This window comes from Columba livia, chromosome 4 (assembly GCF_036013475.1).
Source record: "Columba livia isolate bColLiv1 breed racing homer chromosome 4, bColLiv1.pat.W.v2, whole genome shotgun sequence".
NCBI classification, from domain to species: Eukaryota; Metazoa; Chordata; class Aves; order Columbiformes; family Columbidae; genus Columba; species Columba livia.
In genome coordinates, this window is record NC_088605.1 from 25,728,576 (window position 1) to 25,746,329 (window position 17,754).

The 17,754-nt window shown below is 44.6% G+C and overlaps 1 protein-coding gene across 2 annotated transcripts in view; it reads right to left on the reverse strand.

Moving 5' to 3' along the window:
• The window catches only part of BEND4 (BEN domain containing 4), a 32,926-nt gene extending 16,274 nt beyond the window's left edge, over positions 1–16,652 (reverse strand). The window contains exons 1-2 of one of the 2 annotated variants that reach the window (XM_065060785.1): positions 15,982–16,652; positions 6,905–7,471 (exon numbers count right to left, since the gene is read on the reverse strand). In XM_065060785.1, the coding sequence (XP_064916857.1) occupies positions 6,905–7,471; positions 15,982–16,336 (922 nt within the window). In that variant the 5' untranslated portion in view covers positions 16,337–16,652. The remainder of the gene's footprint in view (positions 1–6,904; positions 7,472–15,981) is intronic. The other variant, XM_065060786.1, reaches the window with a different exon arrangement.
• Between the last annotated feature and the right edge of the window lie 1,102 nt (positions 16,653–17,754).

The window sequence follows — 17,754 nt, forward strand, 5'->3', positions numbered from 1 at the left end:
ATGCGACTTCCAGTGTAACAGACTCTGGGGCTGTTTCTGTTGCCAAAGCACAGTGTTATAAAGAGATGCTTGGGCTTGCTGTAAGTAAGGCATATTGCCAACGTAAATAAGGTATATCTCCAGCTTCTCCCAGGGCATCAGACAGCCCTCGCCAGAAGGGATACCTCACCCCTGGCTCAGCCGTGTCTCTACCCATGGTGGCCTCAGCCCCCATAAGCAGACAATAACAAATCTGGTTATTCTGTTAATTAATGAGATTTTGTGCTCTGTAGCTGACACTGGCTAGTATTCCTCCTGGTGTTTTCCACAGCAGAAAATGAATCCCTTAGCACTCAAGACTATTTACTTCTGACTCGCCAGCAAGGAGAAGGATTGGCAAGGGTGTACATCTGCACCCACCTCACTCAGACTGGCAGCTGTTAGTTAAGACTGGCTCAGCTTTGCAATGCATCCTCCTTTGCTTGACCTTGAGCAATTCTTCACTCTGAGTTCATTGCAGGGCATTTCTAAATTGATGCTCAACTGTCAAAAAGATGTAACAAATGATACGGAAACTGCTGACGAACTAGATGGCAGTGTGAATTTCTTGTAACATTAACAGAGATGCCTTCTCTGCCTGAGATTTGGACAAGTGTGCAGTATAACACAACTTGGATCACTTTAGCTCATATGCTCATTTATTTCAATAGTCAGCTGAAAGCCAGCGAAATCTGCATGGACAGCCTGTGAAGACAAGTTGTTGGGGTGCGGTGAGCTGGAAGAAGAGCGAGGGGTGAGGAGAGATGGTGTTAGTAATGAGGAACTGATCTTGGTGCTCGAGACTCTGCAAATTTGGATGTTCGTAATTAGATGGTAAAATAAAACCAGCACACATTCTTAATGAGAGCAGCCAGCAGAAAGCAGAAGAATTGACATTACATGCAGAAGGGTGTTAAAGATTGCCTAAACTGACCTCTTGCGCCTGCCAAAAGCAGGGAAGAGAGAAAAAATTATAGCAAATATCCCATTACTTTTAAAATCCCTCTCAGTTGTGTTTTCCAGGTGGAGTGGAAAACCATTTTACTTCTGTTAATCTGCATCTGAAAAACTACTGTATTTCTTTCCATTTTATTTTGCAAGAATATTTCTTCCAGAAATAAAGAAAGAATGTGCCACTTCCATACGGCCCTGGGATGTACGCCTCTGCCTGAACAACATGAGATAAAACAAGGCAACTGTGCACCTCTCATTTAAGCGATGCTACCACATGCTCCTGTGGCTTTTACTTTTATCTGCACTCCCTAACTTTTCTTCTGCTTAATAGAAAGTAACTCTTCTTGTCCTCCCTTTCAGCCATGATGTTTTCAGGACAGGGAAATCCCCTGTTAACGTCTTCACACATTCATACTGCTGATAAAACAACAGGGGAGCCCCCAGTGAGCAGGGATAGCAGTTTGTGTCACTAAAATGCTAAATACTGACCTGCAAAACACAAAACAAAGTTGAAATCAGGGAGTGTGGCTTTGCTAGGCTGAACGACCAGCCCTCCACAAAGCTCCCACCAGCTCTTTCTCCCCAAGACAGGCAAAGAAACCTGCCTCCCCGAATTCTCATGGGTTTTTAAGCAGAAGCATGGAAAAAACAGCTAATTAAGCCCCGGTCTGCTGCAGCTATGTGTTTCAGTAAGTTTTTGTACTCAGGCTGGTTTAGCAAACTAAGCTGGCACCCCCAAGCTGCCAGCAAAGGTGTGCTGCAAATTCAAAGGGGTTCTCGTGCCAAACACTGGGCGACTGCAATCGAGGCTCCCTCTTCCCAAAGTAACTTCAACACTTTGAAGCTGAACAGCAGAACAAGGCCAGAGATCAGACCAAAACATCCAGAACATCAAAGGAGACCAAAGAAGTGGTTAAACGTGAACATCAAGAAAAAGGACAAAAAAGAAAGCACATGAAAAAGTGTTTGTCACAACCCTTGATGGCTGCTTTATCTACGCTGCGGCTGTGGTAGGCTCTTCGGAAATGCGATGCTCTGAAAGTATAAAGGAGACAGGATTTGTAGGGAAAAGTAATATCTTTTATTAGATCATCCGATATAGTCAGGAAAAAGAGTCAAGCCTTCGGCACACTAAACCTTCTAGAAAACTCGTCTGACTTTTTCAATTACATTGATATTAACTCTACCTGCAGATCCCACTTTGCTTTGGCTGCTTCCAGCCACCATGAACATCTTCTCTGTAGGTTATCATCTCTCTACATTTGAGGGTTTTTTTCACCCTCAGTCTTCCATCTTTCAGTGGGGTATTTTTTGCTGCCAGGCTTGTGAGGTAAGAATAATTACTGTATCACACACTGCTTTACCTTACTTACTTGTACGTTTTCACTACTTTCCGGCTGGTTGGACCCAAACCACATAGCAAAGCTGGGAGCACCTGGAGGCAAACCCTCACTCAAGATTCCTGGCCTTTGCTTTAACCATCTGAAAATATTTTCTCTGTTCTAGGCTGAAAGCTGTGAGAAGATCATACTGACAACAGCGAAGAAGAACTGCTTAATAGCCTTAGATATTAGATGGTCTACACCCAGGTCTTACATGCAGTTTCACAAATAAGTCTTTAATTTTACTATTGGGAATGTATCAGAGCCCTAGTAATTTTCATACAGAGGAAAGAGATTAGGAAACATTTTTCTGCTCATATAGATAGATTACTTTGCTCTGTTCTTGACAGTCTCAAAACCCTGAAAAGACAATGACAAGTTTGCCAAACTTCTTCCAGAAATTACTAAATCTTTCAGTGTTTTTTAAACAAGACAAAAAACCCACACTGAACAAAAATGTTTCTCTTTTTTTTTTCAGTTGAACTGAAAATCTTCAGTTAATGTTTTTGCCTTAAAAAAAAATTTGGGGAAAACTGCACAAATTGCAAGATGTCATATTGCTCTAAAACCAAACCACTGAAACATGAATTTTTCTTCATTTATTTCATAGCTGAAACAATTAAGATTTCACACAAATTTAAGTATTGTTTCAGTCAAGTCAAATGGGTATTTTTTGAGATAAAAACACCCCAACAACCAAAGCATATGCAATATTTCACCCATGTAATTGCTGTTCTCCAGTGGTGTCTGCCAAAGAGTCATGCTAGGCTAAGGGCAAAAAGAACCTATAGGACTAAAAGGTTTTTACAGCAACAGGGCAGAGTCCTGAAAACAGAAAAAAACTTATTTTCTCTGTTCAAAAGCTACAGGAGGATGTTTTGTGTAATATTCATTAAAAAAAAAGGAAGAAAAAAAAAGTTGTTGCCTTTACATCTGCTGAGAAAACACGCTTCTTCCCGGTCGTCTCTTTGTGAGCCATGCAAATGGTGCTTTGCAGAGCTTGAGGCAGAGATGTACAGTGGTAACTATTTTTAGACCTCAAACTCTCATGGATTTTAAAAGGGGCTTTTGCATATGGAAAGTAAAAAAAAAAAGTATTTCAGGAAAAGGATAAAGTGATTCATAGACAGTTACAGAGCAGAAGGAAGGGTTGGTGCTTTTATCTGCTGCTGACAGAGTTGCTGGCGGGAGCTCCAGGGACCATGGGGAGGGCACGGTGCACGTCTCCCCGCACCCCGCAGGCTCCCCGGCCAGCCTCAGTGAGCAGCTCCGGCCTGGCTCCCCCAGCGATGAGAGGGAAATCACCTACGTCAAAAATATGTGCTCTTTCAGTAGCCTGATGGGACAGCACGGCAGCCTCCATGCTCATCTGGCTGCCATCACAGCTGCTAATTGCCTTGCCTGGCCTGCCAGGTGCCCAGCGTGGGACACGTGAATGAGCAAGGAAGAAAGTTTGTGCTCTGAGATGACTCTGATGTGATGGATGGTGGCAAACACCACTGAAACCCTCTGCAGAGAGCCTTCTGGCTCCCTCCTGAGGCACATGTCTTGAGTGGCAAAAAAAGCCTGCTCACAGAATGAGCATTGTGCCTGGTTACATACAGAGTTGGGTGTTTCAAGTCCCACAAAAATTTCTGCCAGCTTCTTTGGTAACAGAAGCTCATTGGAGCAAAATCAGCACTGGAGGCAGAGACTTCCTTTAGATGTTTGATCAGCCTTTCTCAATGGTGGCTGTGGGACTGTTTGGGGAGCTCAGACCTCTGTCCTAACATGTAGCAAAATCTGAGGGCACCTTCTGTGGCTCTTAACACTTCCCCAAACACATAGGTCACTTCAGACCTATTTGTATATGTCACCCAGATGGCAGCAGATGCAGCTGCTGTTGATTTTATGTTGGCTGATGAGGTCATACATCCTTGCACATTTATTTTATGTTTGTCTGCTTCCTCTGATATACCACTAACAAGGTGTTTGATTACTCCCAAGAGGTGAAAAAAGGACTGTATTTATGTATATTTCTCTCTCTTTTAGAATGTGATGAAGGGTAACTGTGATGACCCAGGCAAATACTGGCTACTTAGCTTCATGTTAATCCTAGTAAAATACAGGCAATTGCAACAGGATTCAATTGACTAAGAGCTAAAGAACATGAATATAATTAATGCCAGTCAAAACGGTCTTACGGAAAGTGGATCTTGTCAAGACTAACCCGACTGTCATTCTTTGATGAGATTATAGGTTTGCTTGAAAAAGTTAGGTTGAAGAGATGTACTATAACTAGACTCCTGAAGGACATTTAGCTTACTACCATGACTTATCTGATTGCAGAAGCGGCAACACATAACATCAGTAGACTAGAGCACACATGGATTAAGAACTTGCTACAGACACCTCAAGTATTTGTCAGTGGGGGAATCATCATGAACAGAAGTGTTTCTAGCAAGGCTCACCAGGGACTGACAGCAGCCCCAATACCATTCAACATTTCTAACCAGGATCACAAAGTTAATTTAAAAACAACCAAAAAAATTCTGGATGATACAGAAAATTGGTGAACCAGCATCAGTGGGGAAAAAAGGGCAGCCAAAGCAATCTATATCACTTAGTGAACCAACACAGCTGAATACAAAGTACATAAGTGTAGAAAGAAATGCACACAGAATGAGCAGCTCAGCTGCACAACCAATGGCCAAATGACCAGGGCGACTGCAGGTGGGAACAAAGAAATTACTCACCTTCACTTAGGCATGTATTTCCAGTGCCCAAGTTTCAAAGAAATTAGTAAAGAACTACAAAAAGGTTTCAACTCATTTGAAGAATTTTAAACAACTCTGCTTAGACGGAAAGCTTTCAATCTCTAAGTACCTTAATCTGGAAAAAAAAGCACCCAGTCCTATACAGCACTTCACTTAGTGGAGCAAAGCACAAGTCAATGACTAGAAGATGATTGCAGATAGCCAGGCAGGGAATTCAGCATACGTTTTCACCAGTGTAATTCCACTGGAGCCAACTGTCAGAGTAAGAGGTATAGCCACTGCTTACCAGAGTCTCCAACCCCAGACTGGAGGACTTCCAAGATATTACTTGACCCAAATATAAACTACGCTCTAGCCAAAACTGAAAACATCACTGGGTTCAATACAGGTCATTGAATTAAAGCTGTAGGTGAGATTATAGACCCTAATGATAATCTTTGGTGTTATTCTACTGAAGCTAGGACCTAACAGGAGTCAAAGTCCACACAATTCCCTTTGTCACATTTGTCACACAGTGTTTCTGTGTGATGTAGAAACCACTACTGAATCCAGTGAGAGTGTGAGAGTTATGGCGACTCTAGATTTTGAGAGGGGTGGGGAAAGTATTGTAAACTTTGGGTTTTCTCTGCACTGCACAATGTTGGTTATGGGATTTGCTGCTACTGCCAAGGGACCAATGCACAACAGAAAACCACAAATATTTCATAATACATCACTGATAGCTGGGGAAAAGAATGATGAAAACTACTGCTTGCTTTTTGCTTGGACTTTGCAACTGTGCATACATCTTTGGACAGTGGTTGGTTGCTGCCATCTTCCCTTCTGCGTAGTTAGCAGCTTTGGAGTGCTTTCTCTCTTGTAGCCCACGCGAAATGACTTTCTCACTATTCAGGGATTAGTTCAGTGAACTTTGCATGGACCTACCCAAGGCATCTCAAACTTAGCTAGCAAAGGCGCAGCTCTGTAGCACTTACAGAGATTTCAGAAGTTGTTGTCTACTTATTTTCCTTTCTAAATTTCAGTTTGCTTTTAGTAGTATTATTTGGGGTCCATTTTTGCCTGTTTAAAGTTTAGAGGATAGGGGCCCAAGATACTTCATTCTCATCCAATATCAGTCTTCAAGTATGTCAGAGGAACTTAACAGTGAGAAGTCTTAAGTTTAAAGGGGCAAGAGAAGATTTTCCCAGAGGGTGTTTCAATTAGATGAGGTTTTCTGTCTGCTTTCTCTCCCCCAGTGGCAACTAGGTATTGCTGAACTGGAGAACTTGTTGTGAAACCTTTTCTCAGGTATTATTTGAAGATGAATGGGAGGAGATGTATTTATGCTTCTCACTCAACTACAAACAATTTAAGAGATACTGTTTGAGGCAGAAGCCAGGTCTATTTTGGATAAAAATATGGATGTAACTTTGAATAGTTTCTTGAAGTAACCAAAAAAGGAGCCCCAAAAATGAAATAGCTTTATAAACTGCAACAACACTTAAAGAATAATACAGATAATTAAGTATAAAAGCATATGTTTGAAATTGCCATGACAAATCACCTGATATTTGGGATTACAAGTACATTTCATCCTGAACACAGCTCACTAGTATAGGATTCACAATTTGTATGGATGAGTATAAGCAGATAATTTTCCAGTGGGCACAGCTAAATGAATTTTGGATGGAGACAAATTCCAGTGTTTGATTATTAGGACTGCGACCTTAAAAGACAACTAGAACTTAAAACAGACTCCTTTCTAAGCTGTTTCTATCAGTGAGTGACAATATTATATGGCAGAGGATTATTTACCTGGAATGCTCTCCAATTTTCTACGAAGTTCTTCGTTTTCTTGTTGCAATGAAATTACCTCCTGCTCTAGCTCTTGACACCGAGGGCAGTAACCTTCTTCCTCTTCCTCCTCTTCCTCCTCTGGAAGTGTAGAAGATGATGGGTGACCATGTGATTCAGATGTTGCTGGAGATGTCCATCCACCTAAAGTGTGTACTGGAGAGGTTGAAAGTGGATCCACATCTGCCAAATGGCTAAAATCATTTACTGATGAGGTGTTCTGAGAAGGGAAGTTCCCAGAAAGCAAATAGTTCTGAAGGGAATCGGTAAAAACTCTCAGAAAGGCTGAGGTTTGTTGTTTCTTTTGCATATACTGCATCTCTATGTCTAAAATGTCTGACGTCTGACTATGGACCATTTTCCCAAGCTGACATTGCTCTTGTCTTTCACTATAATTTGGGTTTTCCTGCTTTATACATGAAATCATGGACTGAGAGTGATTGTTGTCCAGTAGTTTTCCACCACAATTTAAGAGACTTAGAACCCGGCTGCATTGTTGGGCAAAGGCATCCAGAATCATTCGACTCTCTGAAACAAAAGAAAAGATGAATCACAGAAACCTGATGCAAAAGGTTATGCTAGGCAGTAGCAGCTAGATGAATGTACACAACCCTTTACAGTAGCATGCATTTTATTTCTGAACACATTAAAAATATGGCTTCTGCTTTAATACTTCTGCAACACTGTGATTTAAAACAATCCCGACTTTGCTTCTATTTTGAGAGTGCCCTTGTGCCCTTGCTGTTAATCAGAAATGCATTGTGATGATAGTCACTGCTTACTGCCATCTTCTTTCAGACAGATTAAGACAGGAAAATGAGGAAGAAAATACAAATTCCATCCGATTTGCTACAAGTAAAAGTTTAAGTTATTATTTCTATGGAAGCCTGTTTCAAGCTGCTGGTGGGCTTTACCTGCACATTTTTGCAGGACTTTGCACTATAACTTCTTCCTATGCCCTGCTCCTCTCCAACAAGACTTCCAAGTGTTGTTTTTTCTCCTTTTCATCTTTACTGCACTTGCATGACATTGGACGTGGGACACTTCCTGTGACCCACCCTCAGTTTTATGGACTGTGCTTCTGTTCCTCTTGGTTCCAGGATTGTGCAAGAACAACTCAAGAGTGATAAGCGCAAAACGCTCTTCTTACACCAAGGAAAGGTATAAAATGTACAATTTGAAGCTACTCTGGTCAGAGGGGGAATTCGGTCCTGCTGACCTCCTGAGAGTTTGTGTGTAGGCCAATATCACACGGTGGAGAGCAGTGCACGCTTCTTCAAGCTGCTCTGGACATAATCAGGAAACTCTGCTTGGGGCTGCGCAGCACTTTCTGGCGGCAGCAGCTCAGCTCTGGAAACAGGATAAGGATGCCACCCTGCACCTAGTCAGCCTTGCCTCTAGTGACACGAGGTGTCACATCTCAGGGAGCAATAGCGGCTACAGCCTAAACCTCTATAGTAGGATGGTTCATTTCTGACTGTCTATGTATGTAGAGTCAATCTGCTCTAACAGTTCTCAGACCCAGATGGAAAATGACCAAGACATTTGGCTCTAATTGATGGTATGACTTGCTAGGTTCACCCCCCAAAATAATGCCTTTCACAAATTTCCTAGCTTATTCTTGGCTGAGTTCCTCTAGGTGCCCAAAATCATGCAGCTAGCATTTTGCAGGAGAAAACGTGAAAAAAAAAAAAAAAAAAAGAAGGTAGATTTAAGTGCTGCCAAATTTGGAGAGCTCTTCTCAGGCAGGCTTGACTTTTAGAAAGTGACAAACGCACTGACTTTCGAAAAGCCAACCTGCTACAGATGCATGAGACTAAGCACCCCAGACTTTCATTTATGTTAACTTCATCACTAGAGATGAAAGCACAGCCTCATCACACTGATAATACATAAAGAACAGAAACATTCAGAATGGCACTTCCCACGGTACTTCTCCATGATCCAAAAGACATACCTTCTGGTGGAAAATCTACTTCACACTGAGGTTAGTACAGCTGGCCTGAAGAATATTTGAAACAACACTAATTGGCATTTTCACCACTCTCCAGATCTCTGTAAAAACGGCAGGGCTGAAGCAGCATACAAATGCTTTCCATCTCGAATGCAGCCCGAGGAGACCTCCCTGGCACTAACCCATGGATGTGACCTCCTGAGAACTCACCTGTATGAAGAGGGACTTGGGGCTGCTAGAACAAGCACATGCTCAGCGCTGGGCAATGAGGCTGCCCAGGGCCAAGCAGAGGGAGCCCGCTGGCACCTGAAGGATTGGGGTGGCCCTGGGCAATGAGGCTGCCCAGGGCCAAGCAGAGGGAGCCCACTGGCACCTGAAGGATTGGGGTGGCCCTAAGACCCCTTAAAGCATCCTTGCAATCAGCCTCCTGTGCTAATGAGTCGTACCACACCCTTACAGATGGGCTCAGATGAACCAGGAAAGATTACTCTAACACATCTTCGATGCAAAATACTAAGAATGCTCTCTGCGAGTGGATGCTGGTGCCAGGTGCTCTGTAGCCTCCATACCTGCTGTCCCTCCTTTCCTCTTACTGCACTCACCTAAGGCCAGCTGTCTTTAACCTTTACAATGCAAGTACAAAATAACCCAGCACAACAGGTGCAATGTAAATCAAAAGCATGGAACCCCAGTGACATTGTAGCTTTCTAGGTTGAACTTACTGATAAACCAAAAGAAAATGAAGAAACTCAAGCATCACTAACAACATTAAGCTGTGCTTTCTTTGCCTGATTTCTTTACTTCCCACATTTTCCCTTTAAAATTATTACAGGATGATATTAATTGGAACTTTGCAATCCTACTACGGAGCAGTTTTTCATTCATTTTAATCCTATAATCCGATTCCAGACTTGAAGTCATATTTACTGTTTGTATTTTAATCATTATGGTCCCTGTTGACAAAACAGTTACTCATTCTTCGCATATCCTTGTTTCAAGGAGAGAAAATATGAATGAAACTGGAAAGGGATTAGATTAGTATAAGATATGTTAGACTAATATTATGGTTTCTCTTAAAATACAGCGAAAAGTAACCTGACATTTCAAATATCAGTTCTGAAGAATGCTGTAATACACACTATCATCAGAAAAGATAAAATTAATGATTACTTTTGTTGTAAAACTGAATGCATTAGGCATATTCACTGTGATAATAGCTGAAATTTTATACAGAAATGACAGTATTGATTTAATCTTCAGTATCAGATCAACTACAAAGACACAATAACAGCAATTACTGTTCTTTTTCTTAACTTTAACCCATACTCAAAGATACAAAAATGAAAGTCATGACAAGGCAGGGCTATTTTGAAATGCTAGCAGAAAGATTTGCAAATGCTTTTTTTGTGGGTGCCACTGGGCAGCAATAGTGAGGGATGCTCTCAGCACACATTCTGGAAACATCCATCTCTGTGCTGAAGGAGGTACCACTTCAATGTGACTTCTACACCAACAACAGTACATGTACCCACAGTGTGAACAATCCTAAATGAGAAAGATAGTTATGGTTATTTCTTGTATAGGAGAAAAAACAAATGCTGGCCATTTAGCATTTATCATAGAAACCGGGATTTCAGCTTTTATGGGCTGACTGTCATTAGAAATGCAGGCACTGTGCAACATCTAGTCCCTAAGAAATGACAAAAAGTTGGTTTTATGTGAATATTATTGAATAATCACTGATCTATGATTCTTAATTGATTTACTGTAATGTGTATATTTTCTAGGAAAGGACGATTCTATTGAAGACTCCACCAGGCTAAAACAGTGTAAACACTTTAATAAAGTCTTATTGTGATATTCCTTTTCCTTATTATGATGCTCACCAACCATGTAATTCTAATGACTCAGACCTTGCACTCTTTAGTCTTACAGAACTTTTAAGGACTTTAACTAGACTTTTGCCTGAAGGTAGACTTGCCAGATCAAGCCCATAAAGTGCTAATACATCAGGATTAAATTGCTAAAAGTGTTAAGTATTCCTAACTAGATTATTTGAGAGTGCAAGCAGCCAGAAGACACTATCATATGGTAAATCAGGTACCAGTTCCTGGATATAGCATTCATCTTTACATCTTTTCCTCATTGATGCCGAACTATGGGGCTTCTTCGCTATCCAACTGCCAGACTAAAACCAGGGTTTTAGAAAGAGCAAACTTCTGAAACTCAACTTGACAACTTACACCAATGCATCAGAAAAGATATTTGGAAAGACTGGCAGGTATAACATCAGCTTTTCTTACACCTGATGATATTTTCAATACTTAAGACCACACAGCTTTATTAATAAGGCATTGTGTTGGGTCTCAATGGCTCTGGATCCAGATCGTGTCTCTTCAATAGTTTCCTTTGTAATCTTGCGCATAAGGTTTAAAAAGCCATCTTTATAACTACTGAGTGGGTCTGAATACTGTATATTCTCGCCTGTGGGGAACGTATTCATTGCTATTTAATTTTCAGCAAGATTTGAAAGTCCAGGTTCCTTAGCAATTTCAATCATCTCACTCTTCACCTTGCAGTGTTTTCTGTCTTCTCACCTGATGATTTGTATTTCCTTATTTGTTGGATTGTAATAATATTATTATTTCCTTAGGTCCTGGGGCAGCAGCTCTGCACCCCTCAAATGGCTTCATCCATGCATACAGACTTTCTCATTATGCTTTTAGATATGAACACTGCTGCAAACATCTATGCCTGAGTCACAAAACTCAAGAGCATCTGGCACCCCCCCGATCCTGACTAAGTGATGATTTCTGGGGCATTTTGCATGAAGATCACCAAGGCAGTCCAGCGGATGAAGACTACAAGTGTTTGGCCATTTCAGGACTGATCCAATAGATCTACTTCCAGATGAGGGTTCCCAGCTTCTTGTCTAAGACCAAAATTATGATCTTCACCTTCTCTGTTTGCATAAAAACCTTTTTTTCTGTCTGGACACGATAAAGGTTGATTAACTGGTCATGTTAAACATGCCATGTTTTTGGCAGCTATTTATTTGAGTGAAGAGGTGGAGGGCTGTAGGTCAGTTTTATAGGGATACCTGTTTCATAAGCTCAGTTTCAGAGATTCCTCCCTGTTGCTGATACCTCTTCACTTGTGTGGGCAACAATGAGCAAGCTGTCTAAGACAGCTCTGTTCTTTCTCTGCTTTCCATCTTAAAATTTAAGGCACACTGTAAGGTCTGCATCATGATTTCCTAAGGAAATGGAGTTTCTTTGGTAGACTATGACACATGTAAATGTAGCATGTAAATATTCAATAAGACAAACATTATTTTCATCCAGGAAAATCTGAATAGACTAAGAAAGAACTAATATTTTACAGGATAAAATGGGTATCTGTTGGTGCTTTGAATGCATCCATTTGTGTGGCTTACTCCACAGCAGCAGTCAGCATAACCACTGTTCACTAGAAGAGAAAGCTCATGTTGCTGTGCAGCTCCACATTTCCTATCATAAGATGACATTTCTCATGCAGGATATTTCCGTACAAGATGGGATCTCAAGTGAGAGCTTTCCTCACCATGGTGTAGGGTGCACACCTGCTTTTCCTCCTGCACCTAACCCCTCATTCTGCAATTCTTCTGGAGATGGAAATCAGGGCTGTGTCTTCAAGAGGAATTGAGGAAGAAACCGTTCATTCTTGGAAAGAGTTCTAACCATCAGGAAAAGCTTCAAAATATGGAAGCTGTGTTTGAGGTGCCAACTCTCAGAAACAAAGTTGGTATTCTGAATCCGAAGCAGACAGAAATGTCATGCCTAAGGATTAAGAATCAACTGCATTAATTGTTTAAGTTGCTAATGCAGAGTTAGACATCCCAGGAATGGTGCTTTACTTGCCAGCTTGCTCATTGTTGCCCACACAAGTGAAGAGGTATCAGCAACAGGGAGGAATCTCTGAAACTGAGCTTATGAAACAGGTATCCCTATAAAACTGACCTACAGCCCTCCACCTCTTCACTCAAATAAATAGCTGCTAAGTGCTATGACCAAGCTAAGTGGGAAAATCATAGTAGTCATGGATGGTGACTGTCTGCTCTGTGAAGAACAACCCAGCAGACTTGCAGCTGGATACCTGCTAAGGGAAGGATCCTTCCTGCACTACAACAGCCACCACTCGGGAGGTGAACCTCTGACAACAAGGTGTTCTGGAAAGGGCCAAGTCTGTGCCCCTTGCTGCTGCGAGGAACCCAGGAGATGGCTGGGCAGAGACCCTGCAGGCACTGGGCAAAGCACAGAGTGACCATGCATGGAGCACATGCAAAGCACCCCATCCCCAGGGGCAAAACCCCAGCTCTGCTTCCCCAGCAGCAGCCTGAGCAATTAAACTGGATCACACATTTGCTAAGAGGATTTCAGGGCTCTGGATGACGTGATGGAAGTACTTCCCATATATACGCAGGGCTACAAAGTTGGTGAAGTGTTTGGAGATGAAGACCTATGAAAAGTGTCACTTGGTTTGTCCAGCCTGGAGAAGAGGAGACTAAGACATTGCTGTCTACAGCTTCCTCACAAAGAGAGGAGGAAGGGCAGGTGCCAAACTCTTCTCCTTAGCAACCAGTGACAGAACCTAAGGGAATGTCAGGAGGATGTACCAGAGGAGGTTTAGGTTGGACATGAGGAAAAGGTTCTTCCCCCAGAGGGTCGTGGAGCACTGAACAGGCTCCCCAGGGAGGTGTCACCGCCCCAAGCCTGACAGTGTTCAAGGAGAGACTGGACAACACCCTCAGACACATGGTGTGAACTGTGGGGTTGCCATACGCAGGGACAGGAAGTGGACTCTATGATTCCCATGGGTCCCTTCCAACTCAGGACATTCAATGATTCTACAGCCTCAAGGCCCCAACTTGCTACCCCTCGACAGCTCCCTGCTCAGCTTAACTGTGCTACAGCTCCTCCAACACAAGGCACCTGGTATTTCTTAATCTCAAAGGTGGAATGATAGGTCCATAGCTCAGCAAAGCACCTGCACCTCAGGAACTACAACACCCAAAAGGTCTAAACTTTGACTCTATTCAAAATTCCATTTCAGCACACCACAGTAAGTTTTTGTTTTGTTTTCTCCTATTCTGTTTTGCTTCTGACTTAAAAGCCTTAGCTGAGAAAAGGGTATGTTGGGACCTCTATAGGAACCTAAAGTAAAAGTAAAGCCTGGATGTGCAGGTGACGGGACAGGGATTTCACAGAACTTCAGTGCACAAAGAGCAGTCCCTTAACTATGGTTGTTTGGTTGTTTTTTTTTAGCACAGGACTGAATCAATGACAAACTCTGAAGCCTGCTTTAGCTCTTGGCTAGCACAATCTACAGAGGCAGAACAAAGTCCAAACTTCTGCTCATGAAAGCCCAGAGAGCTTCACTGTGAATATGGCCCCATGTATCATCTAGGAGACAGCTGAATGTTTTCCATGGCATAATGTGCCTCTGTAAAGAAACATAGGTGTCACACTCATAAGCAGCATTTTGATTTTGGGCCACAAAAAATACTGAACTACCACCACTTGGGCATTTAAAATAAGAAGTAGTTTCAAGAAAAAAGAAAAGATGACCTTCTTCCATGGGTCACGGGACCATGCGTCAGAGCTGTGAATTTTCAGCCTAATCTATTCTAAACTTTTTTGGTAAAGTACTTGAATTATCTGTAACAAGACATAATAAATTCATCCAGTATACAGCTGCTTCTGAGCAAAAACAGGCATTAAAACACAGCCATATATCCTATTAACTGGCATATCTCCCTGTTTAGTAAGGAAATGTCATCACATTTGTTACAAAGGCAAACAGCAACATACAAAAACAGGATCCAATTTTTCTAAATAAATAAATCAATGATGTGTCAAAAATTAACAGATGAGTTAATATACCCGATGTTATCAAAACCAGATGGTGCTTCATAATATTCATCCTGTTCAGTCAAACCCTGAATATATTCTGGACCATCAGTATATAAAATAGGATGCTGCTATTTGTGATGGCAAACAAAAGCAATCATGCCTGCCAAGCACATACTATAACAGGCAGCATTTCAGCTCTGCTAGACAGAAAGTAATTAGAATGCTTTTAATGTCCAAAAGAATGATGCTGATAGGCTGCCACAGATGTGTAGATTTATGAATATTTATATGGTGGTTTATAGCTGACACTTTTATCAGTTGAAGAAGATAAAATATCTGCCTGACTCAAAAGCTTGACAGTCAGGTTAATAAAATCTCATTAAAGAGAATGACCTATGCAATTATATAGGATTTATTGTAATTCATTTTTGATTGTACTCTGCTTAAAGATGCAATTTCCCATTTCCTGATGCCAAATTTAGGTTGCATATCAAGATCTACGTGGTTTTTAACTCCAAGCCATCACTAGAAGAAAGATATGCTTTCAGTATCTCGGTATCTTACACCTTTAAAGAAAAAAAATAAATAAAAACATCTGATCTCCTGTTCCTCGCTGCATCTTAGGAAAACGGTGCAGGCAAGCAGCCGATCTGTTTTCTTTCTGTTAAAATCACCACCACAGCAGCCTCTCCATTACCAGCAGCTCCCCCCGGCAGCCAGCCCCAGTCTGCCGCCCTCCCCAGCCGCTACCGCGGCGGAGCGGCCGGCCCGGGCCCCCCCCGCGCCCCGCAGACGGCGGCGCCGCTCCCGCAGGTGCGAACCGGCCGGCGGCCAATTGCCCCGCCAAGTCCCGAGTAGCTGCTGGCACCGCCCCGACGGCAGCGGGGGCAGCAGCGATTCCCCCCCGCCGCCCCGGGGGCGATGCCGGCCGGACAGCGGCCCCACCCGTCCCCGGGAACTTTAACGGTGGCCCACCGACGGACGGACCCAGCCGCTCGCCGAGTTCCCTTCGCACCCATCCTCGGAGCGCCCAGCACCGCCAGCCCCGATGGGGTAAACCCTGCGGGGGGCGAGCGCGCCGCCAGCCCCCCAGGAGAGGAGCGTGTGTGGGGGGGGTAGCCCGCAGCCCCCATTCCGCTCCCGCCTGCTGCAAAGTGCCCCGCGAAGTTGCGCGGCGGAGGAGTTGCGGGTACCTGCGCTCAGCTCCGCGCCGCCGCCCCCCGCTGCCGCCGGGCAGGGGCCGTAGCGGCCGGAGGAGCTCGGGGCCGGCGGCGGGCGGCCCTGGGCAGCACTGGGGGCGGCGGCGGGGCGGGCGGGCCCGTTGGGGAAGGGGCCGTGCGGCGCGTAGGGCAGCGGCTCGGCGGCGTGCGGGAAGGGCTGCCCCGCTCCGCGCCCGCGGGGCACCTCCACCATGGTGGGTCTCTCGTAGCGCTTGGCCAGCGCCGCCCGCTTCCCGGGGAAGGTCTTCAGGACGCTGTAGGGGCCCCGCTGCTTGTAGATTTTGGGGGTGCTGGGCCCCTCCTCCGCCGGCTGCATCTCCTCCTCCATCCTCCGCCGCCTCCCCCGGCGCGGCCCCGCTCCGGGGCTGTGTCTGCCGCCGCCGCGGCTCGTCTCTGTGGCACGGCGGAGCCCCGGCGCGGCGGGGCGCCGGCCTGATTGACAGGCGGCCGCGCCAATGCCTGGAGGGAGACGGGCGGCGACCGGCAAGTGTTTAGGGTAATCTCTGCTAATGGCAGCGGGGCGGGGAGGCGGGCCCTGGCGGGGCCGCTGCCACCGCCCCCGGCACTCCCCCGCGGGGGCAGGTGAGCAGCCGGGACCCGCCGCCGGGGCCGCACGGCCGCGGAGCCTCCCCCGCTTCCACCCAGCTCGGCCCGGCCCGGCCCGGCCCAGCGGGGCCGCGGGGTACCGCCCCGCCCCGCGCGGCGCGGAGCCGCCGCAAAAACTTTGTGGCCCCTCCGCCGGGCGCGGAGCCCCGCCGCGCGTGCCCCGCCGGCCGCCCGGCCATCCCCTCCCAGCCCGGAGCGAGTCGAGGGCCCGCCTCCCCGGTTATTAGGGATAAAATAAATAATGCCATAAATAAAAGTATTTGGGAGTCCAGGACCTGTCAGAGTTGATTAGGGCACAGAGGACATTTTCTTTCTCATTATGCAAAAGCATTTCATGGAGAAATAAAGGAGGTTTCGCTGTAACTCATGCATGTCAGATTTCCAGGAATCCGGGAGATTAATCACATTTAACATTATTTGCAACGTCTCCTCCTCCCCTCTTCCCCCCGCCCGCTTTTTGGAAACTGCTTAAATAAGGTGACACGTGAGGCGAAGCCTCGTCCCTCTCCCGTCTGCCTGCCTCTCTCCTCCGCCTCCTGCCCAGACCCTTTCAGGGACAGTTAAGAAATAATGAAACGCTGGTGAAAGACAGGAAGAGAATGAGATGCCATCGAGAGACGTTTCTGAGAAATGGTGATCTGGGTGCAATGGGAGACAGCTGAAACTGAATGATATGTTGAAGAAAAATAAACGATAACAAACCGCTTGCTTGCTCTCCCCATTCTTTTCTGTGAGGCAATTTTATATTTTGCATTAACATTTCCCTTCTTCTGTCCCACTTCTCTCCTGCTTCTGCTGCTATAATTTATCAGGATTACAATAAGCCCTCTGGCTTTTGGAAGTAAAATTACAGAACACCTTAGTTATATTTAAGCGGTGGCGGTGGGAAATCATTCCTCTGTCATCACGTGGAGTTTCGGCTACTTATTGTGCTCATTGCTCTCCCATTTCAGCTTTATTTATTTAGTCAGAGTTGGGCTCGCTGGAAATGAAAAGCAGCCCTTCTCTGCTGATGTAATTAACTCCTGCAGTCTTTGGCCCCTCTCCTGCAGAAAGTCAGCTAACTTCTACAAGCTGGGCATTTGTTTCGTGCAAGGTGTAGAAGGAGCTGGGTTGTTTCTGATTTTGATTTTTTTGACA